This window comes from Lissotriton helveticus, chromosome 3_1 (assembly GCF_964261635.1).
Source record: "Lissotriton helveticus chromosome 3_1, aLisHel1.1, whole genome shotgun sequence".
In the NCBI taxonomy this organism is placed as follows: Eukaryota; Metazoa; Chordata; class Amphibia; order Caudata; family Salamandridae; genus Lissotriton; species Lissotriton helveticus.
Window position 1 is genome coordinate 1,029,508,255 of NC_136061.1, and position 15,890 is coordinate 1,029,524,144.

Below are 15,890 nucleotides of genomic sequence, written 5' to 3' on the forward strand. Positions count from 1 at the left end.
GAATGGCTGCTGATTTGGGCCTATTTAGCAACCTGGGTTTGTGTCATATCAAATAACTCAGTTTCTTAAAGCATAACAGCTCTTTCTGTTGCAGGCAAATCCACTACCAGGGCACCAACCAGACATGTTTCTCTTGGTGTTATTTCTAGAGCTGGGAGCAGGCCAGCTTGAAAACTAATACGTATATTATCGTCTTTATATTTATTAACCCTGTGGCTAAAATTCGGTTTGGGCCCGCGGCATTGCAGAATTACATTGCCCACTGTTTGGCTGAAGCAGCCTCCTTCTATGGAAAGATGCAAATTGTGATTCTATGTAAATGATGTGCATCGAAAGAACAACCTCACAAGAAATAGGAAAGGGGCTCTTAGCAAGTAAAGGCAGTACTTTCAGTGAGATACTTTTTAAAATGAACCTCACAACCCATCACCGTACCGGGTCCTGAGTCAGTGGGGTCCTGCTCCTTAGAGAAAAACATCAAAAACAGACATGAAGCGACCTACTGTGGCATGACGTGGACACTTGATCTGGGGCGGAGCGTGTGTGCGCTTCACCACCTTTGCAATCTTTAAAAAAATAATGTTAATGTCTAGCACTTTAAGGAATGCTAGCGAAGATGTGTGGAGGGCAGAGAAACTCTTAGAATCAGTCATCACTATCAGAAAGCTGCTTCGAGAAATTTGAAGTGTAGAAATTAGAACAAAAGACAAAGCCTAAGTGTTATGAAAAAGTTTAACTGCTCAAACAAATGCTCTTTCACTCGGATTCCTATGCACTTTGTGCATGTTTGTTACAAATATCGGCTTCCTTAATACTACTGGTTAGAAGATACAGATTCTTTATCAAAGACTGTACTTGTATGGCATTTAAAAACACACATTCTCTGTTCAGCATCTCAGGTAATGCCCCAGTACTGACCCTGTAGTCTGAATATCTCTTTAGTGGTATTTAATACACAAGGAAAACACTGGCAGTGTAAACTAAACAGTAGAGTTCAATCCCTCCATGGGGAAGGAATGTCCAGGAAGCATATTTTTCAGTATCCTCTAAAACTCAGGGATTTTTCCGCTCTGTAAGCACTACTAAAAATATTTAATCAGACCATATGGTAGATAGTGTAAAATCAGCTAGAACACATTTAAAAAATGACTACTCTGTCAACGCATGAGTCAACAAGTGTGTTTCAAGTAATAATTAACACATTTATTTGGTATTTATGATCAGTTAAATACAACCTACATTCCTACGGATGCAAAAATGAGTGGAGCAGTATGGAATAAATACTTTATGTGAAAGGTCAGTCTTAGTTCATGTATGTTGTTTCTTGGACTGAAGCTTTAAAACTAGTTTATAAAAATGTGGAAGGGAATGCTTTCGACATGATGTACTAGGTTACAGTGATAGGCTTAGTGGGCTGGATTGGTAAGAAACACACTCTATAAACCAGTGATCAATTGCAAGTTTGGGAGATAAAAATTACGTTCATGTAGGGGAGTCTCTGTTAACCCATGTCAGACAGACGATTGCAAAATAAGATGCTTGTGTCTTATGCCTAGTGGATATTCTGGTTTCGACTTGCCACAGTAGGGATCTACCAGGCACAAAAGAGGTATTTGTAATATCGCGCAGGTTTGAAAACCCTGTCTGTGTAGGCATGGACATTCACAAAGCTATACTAGGGCGCAAGGTCAGGATTAAGAGGATCTTATGATTTTAGTATGACAAATTGTTGCCTGAGAAGGTATTCTTCTGAAACATACTGAGCAGCATGAGGTGGATAGTCGGTGGGGAAAATAGGCCACCACTTTTATACTTCTGATGATCAGCAGTAACTAAGGCGCACTTGGAAAATTCATATCTAGTGGCTTGAAAGAATTTTTATCTCCTGCAATTCCACTGCCAAAACACATAATAATCTGTTTAGAATATAAAGTATGTTTCTTTTGTTTAAGTTTAATATTGGAAACATTGTTCTATCTCATTTCTCTGTGAAATGTAATCACATTTAGTGCACCTCTTTTCAAACAATTCTTGAAACGAAATTGAACATTTAACAATGGTACCCCTCACAGTGACAGCTGCATAGAGAAATAGTGTACCCCAACATTTCTTGAGCAGAAAATAAACGTTTAATTAAATTTGATGTTCAGGTCTAGGTGCGGCGTGGCTCTAGTCGGTGAGATAGCTGTGATAATGTTCTCTGGTTATCAATCACATTTAGGTGCCGCACGTAATTCCGGACATCCTGGTGGTTCTTGCTACCCTGTGCTGCATCTAGATCTGAGGAAAGAGAAACAATTGAAGAACAAATAAAACATTTTTTATTTCCAGATATCAGTTTTAGAGAATGGCAGCCTACAAATTTCCAGTCAGCTCATAGTTAACAAAACTAGGTGGTAAAGGTTTAAATGAACTAGACACAGAGGAGGCATTGAGGTATCTTTGGAAAGGAGCAATACAAATAATGTCATGATTTTACACTAAACCTTTGTTGTCATAATTTAACATATTGTCCTTCACCTTAAAGCCTTCTCATTCCCAGTTTTCTGAGGAGGAGCAGTTGCAGGAGTGAGGGCACTTAAAATCTTTTTATTCGGCTGTGAATGGGTCATGTATTTCAAAGATTGCGTTAGAACACAGACCTTAACACCTGTGGTCCATTCTCACTGGTTGAGCAGTAAGGGAGAGACATGGCGTTAGACCTGTCATCCTTAGGGTGGTCTTCCTCCAAAGTTTTGCCTGCTTACCTCCTGTTTTTGCTCATTCTTTTTATTGGCCTTAGGACTCTGAGCACTTTACCACAGCTGACTGGTGCTAAAGTACATTTGCTTCTCGATTAAACATGGCAACATTGTGGTATACACATTTGGCATGTATAATTTTCCTGTTAGTCCCTTGTAAAGTGGTATACTATATACCCCGGGCCTGTAACCTAAATGCTACTAGTGGTCTTGCAGCACTGATTGTGCCACATACACAAGCCTTTCAAACCGGTCTCAGGCCTGCCATTGCAGGGCTTGTGTGTGCAGTTCACTGCCGCTTCGACTTTTGCATTTAAAACTACTTGTCAAGTCTTAAACTTCCCTTTTATTACACATATCTCACCCCTAGGTAGCCCATAGGGCAGGGTGTTGTATAAGTAAAAAGTAGGCCATGTACTATTTATGTTTTGAATGTCCTGGTAGTGACAAACAGCTACATTCGTTTTCACTACTGTGAGGCCTACTCATCAAACACTTTTAAGCTGTAATTGCTGATCAGAAATGAGTAGCTCCATCATATTTTATATCTGCGTAATGATAATGATAAATCCTCTTTGATGGTAAAGTTGGAATTATTATTACTATTTTAGAAATGCCAATTTTAGGGAGTGGGCATTTCTCTGCCTTTATTGCTTTGTAGGCTGTCTCCAATACTGATTGGAGATAGGGACAGTAGAACTGTCACAGCTAAATGAAGAGGGCCTAGACCAACCAGTACCCTTCATCTCCAGGAGATTACTCACCAGGGAAAAAGGTGGAGTGCTATAGAAAGAGAAGCTTTTTTGTGGTCTGGGCACTGACGGAAGAAGTTGAGGTCATACCTGTTTGGCACTCATTTTCTGATTTAGACAGACCATAGGCCCCTCAGGTAGCTCACGCAAATGAGGGGTGAGAATCCACAACTGTCGAGGTGGTCTATTTCCCTGCAGGGTATGAAATTGAGGGTGGAACACATCCCAGGGTTATACCATGTCAATGTTTATGGTCTATCTAGGTTTTTCCACCTTAGTGAACTCCACAGAGGTTGGGTACATCGCCCCACTTTCAGCGTAGGGGCATGTGTTAGGCCTGTCATCCTTTGAGTGGTCTTCCCCCAAACCTTTTGCCTGCTTACCTCCTGTTTTTACTGATTCTTTGTATTGACTTTAAGACTCTGAGCACTTTACCACTACTGACCAGAGCTAAAGCTCATGTGCTTCTCCCCGAAACATGGTAACATTGGTGTATACACAATTGGCATATTTTGTTTACTTGTAAGTCCCTTGTAAAATTGTATACCGTATACCCAGGGCCTGTAACATAAATGCTACTAGTGGGCTTGCAGCACTGATTGTGCCACCCACGCAAGTAGAAAATCCATGCATCGACTCCCAGCGCCTGTTTTACCGACACATCGCTGTAAAAGATCGATGCATCACCACTGCCTGCCCCGAAGTCTGGTCCTCACTCGACACATTAACCACAACTTTCACCATAGGCCCCAGCTTGTCATCATAGAGTGTCAGACAAATTACTGCAGTGTGAGTTTTGAGCACCGTGTCACCAACTCCAACTCAGCACCTGCTTCCCGGCTGTGAAATCAATGCAGCGCCTGCTACATGGCGGAGGAATGGACGCAGCACCTCCTTTGCCACTGTCGCACTGACGCAGTGCGTCTGGATTTTTGACACATCATCCCTGGGTGCCGATTCTTTATCAACACCACACCGCAGTAAGCAACCGAGGCCATGTTTCTAGAAACTGACGCATCACCTCCCTTGCTAGTAAGGAACCGTTGCATTACCTCCCGTTTAGTAGTAAGGAACTGACACATCACCTCCCCTGCCAGAAAGGTACTGATGCATCAACTCCCCTGTGTAATAAAGAACCAACTCATTGCTTTGCTTTTCCACCACCTCACCTCCCCTGCGCCACATCTAAAAGTGCTTTGCATTAAATAAAAGGATCAATTGATTTTTATGGACTAAACTTGCTTAAAAGTGATATTTAGACTTGAGCATGATGGATTTTTGTTGTTTTGGTCTTATTATATTAAGATAAATATTGGCTATTTTTCTAAACTGGTGTGTACTCCTTTTGTAGTGTTTTCACTGTTTTACTGTGTGTGTACAAATACTTTACACATTGCCTCTGAGATAAGCCTGACTGCTCATGCTAAGCTACCAAGGGGGTGTGTGACGCCCTTACCCTAACTAGAGTGAGGTCCCTACTAGGAAAGGGGTTGCAAACCACTGCCAACTTAAGACCCCATTTCCAGCAGTGGGTGTGTGAGTGGTTGTATGGGTGTATGAATGGGTTATTGTGTGGTTGTGCTGGTTTGATATTGTTTGTTTGGGTATGCACCACTCCAGTCTACACCACTCCACTGTACACTACTATACTATATGCTGTTACACTCTACGCCACTCCACTGTATAACACTCCACTGTATGCCATTGCAGTCTACACTACTCCACTCTACACCACTTCACTATATGCTATTTCACTCTACGCTACTCCACTCTATGCTATTCCACTGTATGCCACTACACTATACTCTACTCCACTTTACGCAACCCCAGTGGGATCTCCTGCACTCTATATAACTCCACTCTACCAAACTCTACTACCGTCTATGCCACTCTACTAGACTCTACTCCATTCTATCCTTAAACACTCCACTGTTCAAATGCGTTCTCAACTCTATGTCCGTGCCTTCTATTGTACAACACCCCACTCTACGACAGTTTCCAACACTGTACAATTCAGCACTCCACTCTACTTATGAGATGCTACTCCAATTTATAACAGTTTACTCAACTCTACACTGTCACTTCAATGTACATCACTCCACTCTACACTAATCCACTATACCCTACTGAACTCAATACAACTCCACTGTACACCATTCCACTCTACGCTGTTCCATTCTATGCCACTCGCACTCTTCTACACTCCACTGTAGGGTATTGAACTGTATGATATTCCACTGTATGATACTCCACTGTACGGTTATCCAATCTACGACACTACAGTGTACTCTACCCCGCTCTATGTTGCTCCACTGTACAACACTCTCTTCCACACTATAAAAGTCTACTATACTTTATGGCACTCTATGACAATCTACTCCACTCTATCCCTGTACACTCCACTGTCCAACTCTATACTCCCCTCTATGCCTGAACACTCATTGTAGAATACTCTATTCCACTACACAAAACTTTTCTATACTCTATAACACAGCACTCCACTCTACTGTACGGGACCCCACTTCACTTTATAACAGTTTACTACCTACACTACAATACTTCACCCCACCGGACTCCATTCTACTCTATGACTCGTCAATACACTATATTATACTTAACTCCACACTACACTACCATACTTCACTTGACTCTACTGCATTGGACGAGACTTTACCTCACTCTACGCTACTGTACAACAATCCACACTATGCCACTCTACTGTTTCATACACTACTGTACTGTATAACACTCCACTACACTGTATGCCACTCTCAAACACTTTACTCCTGTCTATAACCCTATACTCCAGTGTACAACACTGTAATTTACTGTATGCCACTGTTCAACACAATACTCCACTCTATGCCACTCTAAGATACTCTAGTCCACTATACGACACTGTATACAACTCTTTGTTTGCCACTGCACCCCACTTTACTCCACTCTACTCTATGACACAGTACTACACTATACCGCATGGCTCCACTGTATGTCACTCCACTCTACGACATTCTATGCCATTGCACTCTATAACACTATATGCCAATCTACTCTACCACACTCTACAACACTGTACGGTACTTTACACCACTTCACTCTACATACCTCAACTAGACTGTATGCCAATCTACCCTACTGTAGCCTACAAAACTTTCCAGTAGTTTACGACATGCCACTACATACTTCTGTACAACACAGTACTCCAATTTATGACACTTTGCTTGACTGCATGCTACGCCACTCCACTCTACCGCATGCCATGCCACTATAATCAATGACACACCAATCCACTCTATGACACTTTCCTCCACTCTACGCTACCCCACTCCAGTCTACTCCACTAAACTACACTTTATCCCACTGTACACTACTGTATCATACTTCACTCTACGCCACTACATTGTCTGACAGTAGTGCTAGAGGCACCCTTATGTTCAGACACCCTGTGATGACCTTTGACTACCATCATTTTAATTGACTTTGCTGTGTTATATTATCCTAGCCTGAATGTACGATGTCCAGCATATGCCTTGTTTCCCTTAAAGGTTTCTTTCTTGTAATATTGTAGTTTTGAAGTGGGAGCTGCCACAGTAGAACAGCCTTGTCAAGAACAGAACATATGGGATGTGCATTTGAAAGCATGAGAGAGAGAGTGGTGTGGAATGTACTTTTTGGTCTCAAAGTGCAGTGTTATGAGCAGTGTTGAGCTCACGTTAATAGCACTCTTACTAGTTTTCTGTGCTCCAACAACATACTGGATGCTTCTCAGCATGGTTTCCGCTCTGGCCATAGCACCGAGACGGCGCTTCTAACCATGACCGAGCACCTGCGGACCATTCTGGACTCTGGTCAAACGGCGGCACTGATCTTGTTGGATCTGAGTGCCGCCTTTGACACGGTCTTGCATGGTGTTCTTTTACATCGTCTGGAAGAAGCGGGGGTCGTGGGATTGGCACTGGAGTGGTTCAGAGCTTTCTTAACGGGAAGATCCTTTCGGATTTCTACCCCCCGTTCCTTTCTAAGGAACGACCCATTGAGCAGGGGGTCCCTCAGGGCTCGGCGCTCAGCCCCACGCTGTTTAATCTTTATGTCCAGCCACTGTCTGTGGTCGCCAAGCAATGGGAACTTTCAATGGTCTCATATGCTGACGACACGCAGCTAGTGGTTGCTTTGGCGGATGATTCCACTCTGAGCGCCTCCAGGTTTAAGAATGGCCTGAAGGCCGTGGCTAATTGGATGACCACTAACTACTTGCAGTTAAATGCGAATAAGATGGAGGTTCTATTAGTGGGGAAAAATGCCACTTCTTGGGGTGATAAATGGTGGCCAAACACGCTAGGGAAAATCCCTGACCCCAAAACAGAAGTAAAAAATCTTGGGGTTTGGATAGACTCCTCCCTTAGCCTCTGCACCAATTTAAAGCTCTCTGCCTCTCTTTTAAGATTCTAAAGTTCGCCAATCCTCCGATGCTCTGTACGTTATTGACCCCGTATGTTCCCCAGCGATCATTGCGCTCTGAGGGCCAGCACTTGGCAGCGGTTCCTCGGGTCAAACGCTCCCGGATGGGTGGCCGCTCGTTCCGATATCTTGCTGCTAAACTATGGAACGCCTTGCCATCCCAGATCCGTGCCTTGGAAGATCTGCTGACTTTCAGAAAGGCCATCAAGACCCACCTTTTCCCTTTAAAGTAGCCCTTATGACTGTTATGTTGAGGCCCGCTGTGCTTTGTAGAGGCAGCTGCCCTCCTTGTAAGTGACAGCGCCGGGACGCCCCTTAGCTGGGGCAGATGAGCGCTATATAAAAACATATAACATAACATAACATAACAGTGGTGCACAAATGTGCATTGTGTTGTACAATGGCAAGTAGTATGAAGTTCTTACTATTGGCTTTGACAAGGCCTCATGCCATCTTGAATTCTGGCTCTGTCTTGCTTGAGCTTTTCTGCGTGCACAGACAGGCCCCTAGAGTGTTTGCAAGTTGCTTGGGTTAATCACGCTGAAGGTTTGTACGGGGAGAGATTGTTCAATGTACCCTGGAAGGCTTTCGTAAGCTTCGTCAAGATAAAGGCTGGAACATGTGAGAATGTTAAGGGAACATGGGAACTCCTTCTTGCCATGGAATGCTTGCCTTGAAGCTGGGCAGTTCCAGTAAGTTTCCTTGGCGTAGAGAGGAAGACTCTCGAACCTTCTAGTGTGTTTTGAGATTATAAAGCTTAGGGGTGTTGACTTAGAAACCAGGATTTTGGAATCCGAATTGGGACAGATGCGTCTACTTCGGTACCGTGGAACACTGGTTGCTGAGTCTCTTATCCCCGGCTACTAAATCCCCTGGTCTGGAGTGGGCTAAGATACAGTTTTTGTACCAGGTGAAGTGTTGAGTTTTGATTATTGCCAATGTGATGTGTGACCAGTGGCTTTGATCATTTGAGGTATTTTCTTTGTGATGTCTGAGTGAGTCAAGGTTCACATCCAAAGTAATCATTTGATGTATTTAGTGTACATATATATCTTTCTGATCTCTTGCAGGACGTCCAGTATATTTTCTTGAGTTTTATCTCATATTATTTGCTGCTTGTATTTCATATCATTATCCGTGCATTTAACTGTTGCATTTACCAAGTGTGTTATTATTGCTTACATATAAATAAATATCTCTATATACATTTGAATGTGGTTCATTTGGCATCTGGGAAAGCCTTTCTGTTAGAGAGCATTGCATAAATAAAACCGCAAGCCTTATACTAAAAAGAGAGTCTTTGCATTTTGTAAAGTGAAGCCCTTTTCTAGGTGTTGTGTTTTATGTTTCCTGCTTTGCCGTGTTTGAGCCACTGTGTGGAAGTGGAATTTGTAGAACTCTGTATTATCTGAAAGGCGGAGCAAACACTGACATTGTACTCCACTGTACTACACTCTATGCCCATCCATTCTATCCCACCGGAGTAAACTGTATGACACTTGACACGCCACGCCAGCCACTCCTCCTTATGAAACATCACTCCACTTCATCACACGGCACTCAACTCTAAGACACCCTCCCCCACTCTACTCTACAACATTCCACTTGACGATACTCCAAGATACTCTACTTCACCCTTCTCCATCTAAAGTACTCTACTCTATGACAGTCTTCGACACCCTACTCTCCTATACGACATGCCAATCCATGGTGCTGTGCAACTCGCCGCTCTACTCTATGGTACTAAACTCCACTATATGAGACAGCATGTCACTACATTGTATCATACTTTACTGCCCTGTATGATATGCCACTCCACTCTATTCTACTCCACTCTACAATACTCCACTCTATGACTTTAGACTTTACAACAATCACCTTCACTGTACTGTACAACACTCTACATAAGAACACTCCACTCAATGACATTGACCTCTACGATTTGAAAAACATTTTTATAAAAATAAAAAAAACATTAAAATTTAATGAAAAAAATCAAAGTTTAAAGCTTAGTTATAGTTAGGAAAAGTTTGTTTAGCTATACCAACCAAACTTGAAGTGCTCAAACTTTAAAGATTGTAAAATTTTAGTTATAGCTTTCTTTTTTTTTTGCAGAAACAATTTTTATTGGCATGTTAGGTCAAATCAGTGCAATACAATGAGTAATGAATGCAGTAACATCCGATGATACAGGAGAATAGTACTTTTCATGACCAGATGCCGTTTATAATAACAATCCCGTAACCGCCCCCTCCCCGGATCCCACCCTCCAGGTCAGTGCGCCAGCTTCGTCTCTCTAACCAGCTAATGAACAACAGTCAGTCACCTCCCCAAACTAGTCGGGGGGAGGAGGTAGGTAGTGCATACCAACGGGGGACCCGAACCCCCAGGATCTACGTCGTTACATGTTACAGTGGTGCACTGCACCGGGAATGGGGAACCTCTCAGCAGAGCTACCTTATGGTGTCGCCATCTCACCATCCTCACTCTGGTCACTCTCAGGCAATTGGAGCGCGGTCACTAGGGCCTCCCATGCTCTGGCCGATTCCAACTCCCTGTCACTATCTAGTCGCCTGGCCTGTTGCAACCGCAATGCGCTCTCTGCTTTCGCCCACCGCTCCAGAGTGGACCACCATCGCGAGTAACTGGGGCCCCGGCTAGACTTCCAATGCATGGTGATCTCCCGTTTGGCCAATATCAGGCCCAAGTCATAAAATTTGCTGGTAATGCGATTGCGGGGGGTATGAGGGAACCATAACAGTAAGCAGACGCCCATATCCGCTTCAATGTGCCGATCCGTGACAGCATTCAGGCAGGCCACCACCGCTTCCCAGTACTCCGTGAGCTTCACACAAGACCACAGCATGTGGGCAAAATCCGCGTCCTTCACACCACATCTAGGGCAGAGTGTGGATGCACCCTCAAAATATCGCGAGATCTTAGCCGGCGTCAAGTATGCTCGGTGAAGGGAGAAAAACTGAACCAGCTGGAACCTGGCATTCCTAGTGCCCTTCCATGCCCGCCTCAGAAGCTGCGGCCATGTCGTCTCAGGGATCGGTCGCCCGATATCCCCCTCCCACTTGGCTCTCAGCCCATCCAGGGGCTGCAACGTTTCAGTCGACAGTCTCCGGTAAAGGCAGGTGATGGCCTTGTGAGTGCCAGCCGCCATGACCACATACTGACAGCACGCAGATGTCGGTGGTTCAGAAAGGCCCTTCTTCCAATAACTCCGAATACCGGCCACTAGCGAGGCGTGCAACAGATAGTCCCCCCTCGGGAGGCCGTAAGCGTCGTGCAGCTCTTGGAACGAGAGCAGCGATCCCTCTTTGTACAAATCACCGAGCATCTGCAGGCCAAGTTCCTCCCAGGTCGCCAGCGCAGACCAATCTCCCCCATGTGGAAAGGCAGTGCTCATCCCTAGCGGGATCTCGGGGGCATACGGGCGAGCGACACCGGACCGCCTATGGCACCGCAGCCAGCATTTTCTAATCGTCTGCTCCTCCCCTGTAAGCTGGGAAAGGTCCAACTTCTGGCCCAGAACTATAAAAGAAATAACATATCTCGGAAGGAGTCCGTCTGCGGCCCCCTCCGGGCCTCGGAATTCTAAAGCCACTGCTTGGGTAAGCCACTGTAGCTGTGCCGCCAAATAGTACCATTCAAAATCAGGGGCTGCTAGTCCCCCGTCTGATCTGGAGCGCATCATCGTGGTCAGCGCCACACGCCTCCTGCCCGTTCCCCAAATGAACTCGGTAATTAAGGAGCGAAGTCTGGTGAACACCGACGTCGGGATCCAGATCGGCAACGTGCGGAACAGATATAATAGACGGGGTAGTGCCACCATCTTTAATAACGCCACTCGCCCCGCGACCGACAACGGGAGCGTCCGCCAGAATCCCATGCAGCCACGCAGGCTCCGGATCGCTCTCTCTATGTTGCCCTCCAGGAGGTCCAACGGTGATCGGTATATGTGCGTGCCTAGATACGGGAGGCAGTGAAATTCCCATCGCAGCTCACCCTCCGGCTGGGAGTCGTCCGCTCCCGACACCAACGGGAAGAGGCAGGACTTCCCCCAATTGACCCTCAGTCCTGACAGTTGGCCAAAATCCGACAGCAGCCGCCTAGCTCCGCACAGGGCAACATCCGTGTCAGCCAAAAACAGTAGGCAGTCGTCGGCATAGAGGGATATGTAGTGGGTGTCGCCTCTCAGCTGAAGGCCCTCATATGCTCGGCCCATACGAGCGTGAGCAGCTAGAGGCTCTATGGCGAGCGCAAACAGGAGGGGAGACAGGGAACATCCCTGCCTGGTCCCCCGCCCCACTCTGTACGGAGCCGAGATGGTAGCCCCCGTCCTGACTCGGGCTGTGGCCGCCGCATAAAGCAAGGCGGTCCACTTCACAAACCGCTCGCCCAACCCGAAGGCTTCCAGCACTCGAAGGAGATATGGCCACTCAACACTGTCGAACGCTTTCTCAATGTCGGTCGACAGGACAGCGGCACCCGGCAAACCAGCAGCATTGCCCCCCATAACCCGAAGGAGCCGGCGTACACAGGTGGCGGTGGTGCGTTGGGGAATAAAGCCTGCCTGGTCAGAATGCACCAAAGCGCGCATGTGGGCCAGTAGTCGTGTCGCAAGAACCTTACTCAGGATCTTATAGTCCGTCGTAAGCATGGACAATGGACGGTAGGCCGAGCGTGAGCTAGCTTCGCCGCCCCGCTTCAGTAAGGGAATTACCAAGGCCTCTTGAGTACTTGCAGGTAGGACCCCGGTTTCCCAGGCCTCCCGGTAAACCGTCAGCAAGCGCGGTATCAATATATCGGCGTAGGCCGCATAAAATTCGATCGGTAGCCCATCCGTGCCAGGGGTCTTACGACGAGCCATGTGTTTAATGGCCGCACGAATTTCTCCCTCAGATATGTCCCGCCCAAACGATCCGCATGTGCGGAGTCAAGCCGGGGAAGCCGAGCCGCCTGGAGAAACCCATCTAGCTCCTCCGGTACACAAGCCATCTCGCTCCTATACAGGCGCGCGTAGTATGTCAAAAATTGGCCATTGACCTCCGACTGGGTGTAAACCGCGTTCCCCTCTGGAGTGGTCAGAGCTACAATCAGGGTGCCGCGGGTCCCCGGCGCGGCCAGCCAGGCCAAGAGTGAGCCCACCTTGTCGCGCTCTGCATGAGCCCGAATCAGGAACTCTTTATAATCGAAGCAGCGCAGCTTCTCTGTCGCCGTCACCACTTCCTCCCGCGCAGCCGAAACCGCCGCACGAGCGTCAGGGGTCACGTGGTGACGCCGCTCCTCTTCGCGTAAACGATCCTTGTTCCGCGTAACTTCCTGCAGAAGAGTCCTGCGGGCTCCCGCAGTGGCCGAAATACAGACTCCCCGAACCACTGCCTTAAAGACGTCCCACTCTACTGCTCTACTGGAAGCAGTGTCCGCGTTAGCAGCAAAGTAGCCTTCCACCCCATTGCCTACCTCGGCCTTGAACACCGCATCCTCCAATGCCAGCGGGTTCAACCGCCAGGTCGGTATAGCTTGCCGTTGCCGCATCCACTGGACCACTACTAGGCAAGGGTTATGGTCAGAAATTGTTTTAGCCAAATATTCACTGTGGCGGACCAAGCCTTGAACATCCGGCGAGCACAGAATGCTGTCAAGGCGAACATGAAGCGCATGTGGGGGGGAATAGAACGAAAAATCCTTCTCTGTCGGGTGTTGGGTTCGCCATGTATCAACCAGGCCCCAGCTACTCTGCCACTCTCCCCTACTCTTCGCTAGCCTGTGCGCTGCCGCCTGCGCCAAAGGAGGGTGAGATCTATCTAACTCCACATCTAGGACAGAATTAAAGTCCCCCCCCATTAAGACCGTGTTGGCTAGTAGTCGCCAGTTTCCCCGAAATTCGTGCAAAAAAGGCAGGTTGTTCTGCATTCGGGGCGTAGACGCTGCAAAGTGTCACGTCTCTCCCATCCAGGCGGCCCTGTACAGCTACAAACCTCCCCTCGGGGTCAAGCAGTGTCTGCAAAGGTTGGAAAGGGACCCCCGCCCGCACCCAAATCAAAACCCTCCTCGCAAAAGCTGAAGAGACCGTGTAGAACAGCTGCCCCCGCCATCTGCGCTGTAAAGCCCGCCCCTCTGTCTGGTCAATATGCGTTTCCTGCAGAAAGGCTATTTGAATCCCCCTCCGAACAAGATAAGCATGCACCTTGTGGCGTCTCAGCATAGAGTTCAGTCCCCGCACATTCCAGGTCACACACTTTAGTTCAGGTAGGGTCCCCATTCATAGTAACAAATATGGTCCGGATGAAAGCTAAAAGTCTAGGCACACTGACAACATCCCAAAACCAGCCCTGGAAAACCACCCAACAATCCCACGTCCCACCCATCCCCAGAATTGGCCCCAAACAGCAGAGACCCATCCAAAAGTCAATATCCCAAGTATAACAGTCTCCGGTAACTACCAGAGTCCCACAATAGGTGTGAGATAGGGAGGGTGGCCTGTCGCTACGCCCAACAGGCCGCAAGCTACCCGTGTCACCTGGCCGGCCCTCCCCAAAGCACTCCAGATGCCCCACATCCCCACCCCTGCAGAAGTAGAAATCACCAATGGCAGAAGGCAGACCCTCTGCTACAACACATCTCTCCGCTCACCCAAGTCACATGCCTCCGCCCCAAGCCCAGCCAGGGGTCCAGTTGCTAATACGATACCAGCACGGCGGGTCCAGAGGATCATTCGTCCAATAAACCATCAGCAGTCCCAGGCGTGACATGAGGCGGCCCGGAACCACCAGCACCTGATTCCTCTGACACCACGTCCTCGGAGCCCTCTCGAGAGCCCGTCTCCACTGCCGAAGTCGATGCCACCGCCTTGAAGATATTAGAGACCGCCTGAAGGGCCTCCTTGCGCTCCAGCTTGGTCTGCGAGACAGAAGGCGTCTCAGCCTTCGGTGGTCGCCTCATGGGCCTCCTGGTCCGCTTGGGCCTCTGCGCCATCCTACGCTGCTCCTCAGATGCTGGACGACCATCCACCCCAGCCTTGTAGAGCTCCAACCAGTCCCAAACTTCATCCGGGGAATTGTAGAAGGAGGATTTGCCATCCATCATGATCCGCAGGCGGGCAGGAAACAAAAGAGAGTAGCGGACCCCCTCCTCCCGCAGAGCTTTCTTGGCCGCCAGAAAGGTTGAGCGCTGCCTCTGCACCTCAAAAGAGTAATCCGGGTAGATGGAGACCTGAGCGTTGTCCACCCGGTAAGGGCCAAGTGCCCTCGCCCTCCGCAGAATAAGGTCACGGTCTTTGTAGTGCAGCAGGCGCACCACCACTGGTCGCGGTGGCCGGCCCTCAGCCGGAGGCCGAGCGGGTACTCGATGAGCGCGCTCCAAAGTGTAAAACGGGGTCAGACCCTCCGGGGCCACCACGTTGCGCAGCCAGGGCTCCAGGTAGCCCAGCATGTCCGCTCCTTCAATTTTTTCGGGCAGGCCGACCACGCGTATGTTGTTGCGGCGGTTGCGCCCCTCCGCATCCTCTGCCCTCTGTTCCAGTAGGTGCACCCTGTGTCGTAGCTCCCCCAGCGCAGTTTCAGTCGCCTTGGTCGCCGGTTCCAGTGCGTCCACTCGGATCTCCGCCTGCGTGACCCGGTCCGCTAGTTTACCGTGGTCTGCCCGCAGGAGCCCCAGGCTCGTGGATACCTGGCCGATGTCCTGTCGCAATGCTTCCCTGGTATCGGCAATGGCCTGCAAAATCTGTTCCATTTGGCCCTGTGGCAGGCCCGGTTTCGAGCTTATGTCCATTGTAGAGCCCTGACTGCTTGCCGCTCCCTCCTCCACATCCGTCGGGGGCTTTGGGCGTCTCCCCATGGTGGTCGCCGGCCACGGGCGTAGGGTGTCCCCCAAAACTATGTCGTCGAGGGTGCAAGGCTCGTCAGTGGGCCCTCAGCTTTAGGGTCGC

The 15,890-nt window shown here is 48.2% G+C and overlaps 1 protein-coding gene across 2 annotated transcripts in view; it reads right to left on the reverse strand.

The window, feature by feature from the left end:
• Positions 1 to 1,462: 1,462 nt before the first annotated feature.
• The window catches only part of RAPGEF4 (Rap guanine nucleotide exchange factor 4), a 980,403-nt gene continuing 965,975 nt past the window's right edge, over positions 1,463 to 15,890 (reverse strand). The window contains exon 28 of one of the 2 annotated variants that reach the window (XM_078681558.1): positions 1,463 to 2,280. In XM_078681558.1, coding sequence (XP_078537684.1) covers positions 2,153 to 2,280 — 128 coding nt within the window. In that variant the 3' untranslated portion in view covers positions 1,463 to 2,152. The remainder of the gene's footprint in view (positions 2,281 to 15,890) is intronic. The other variant, XM_078681557.1, reaches the window with a different exon arrangement.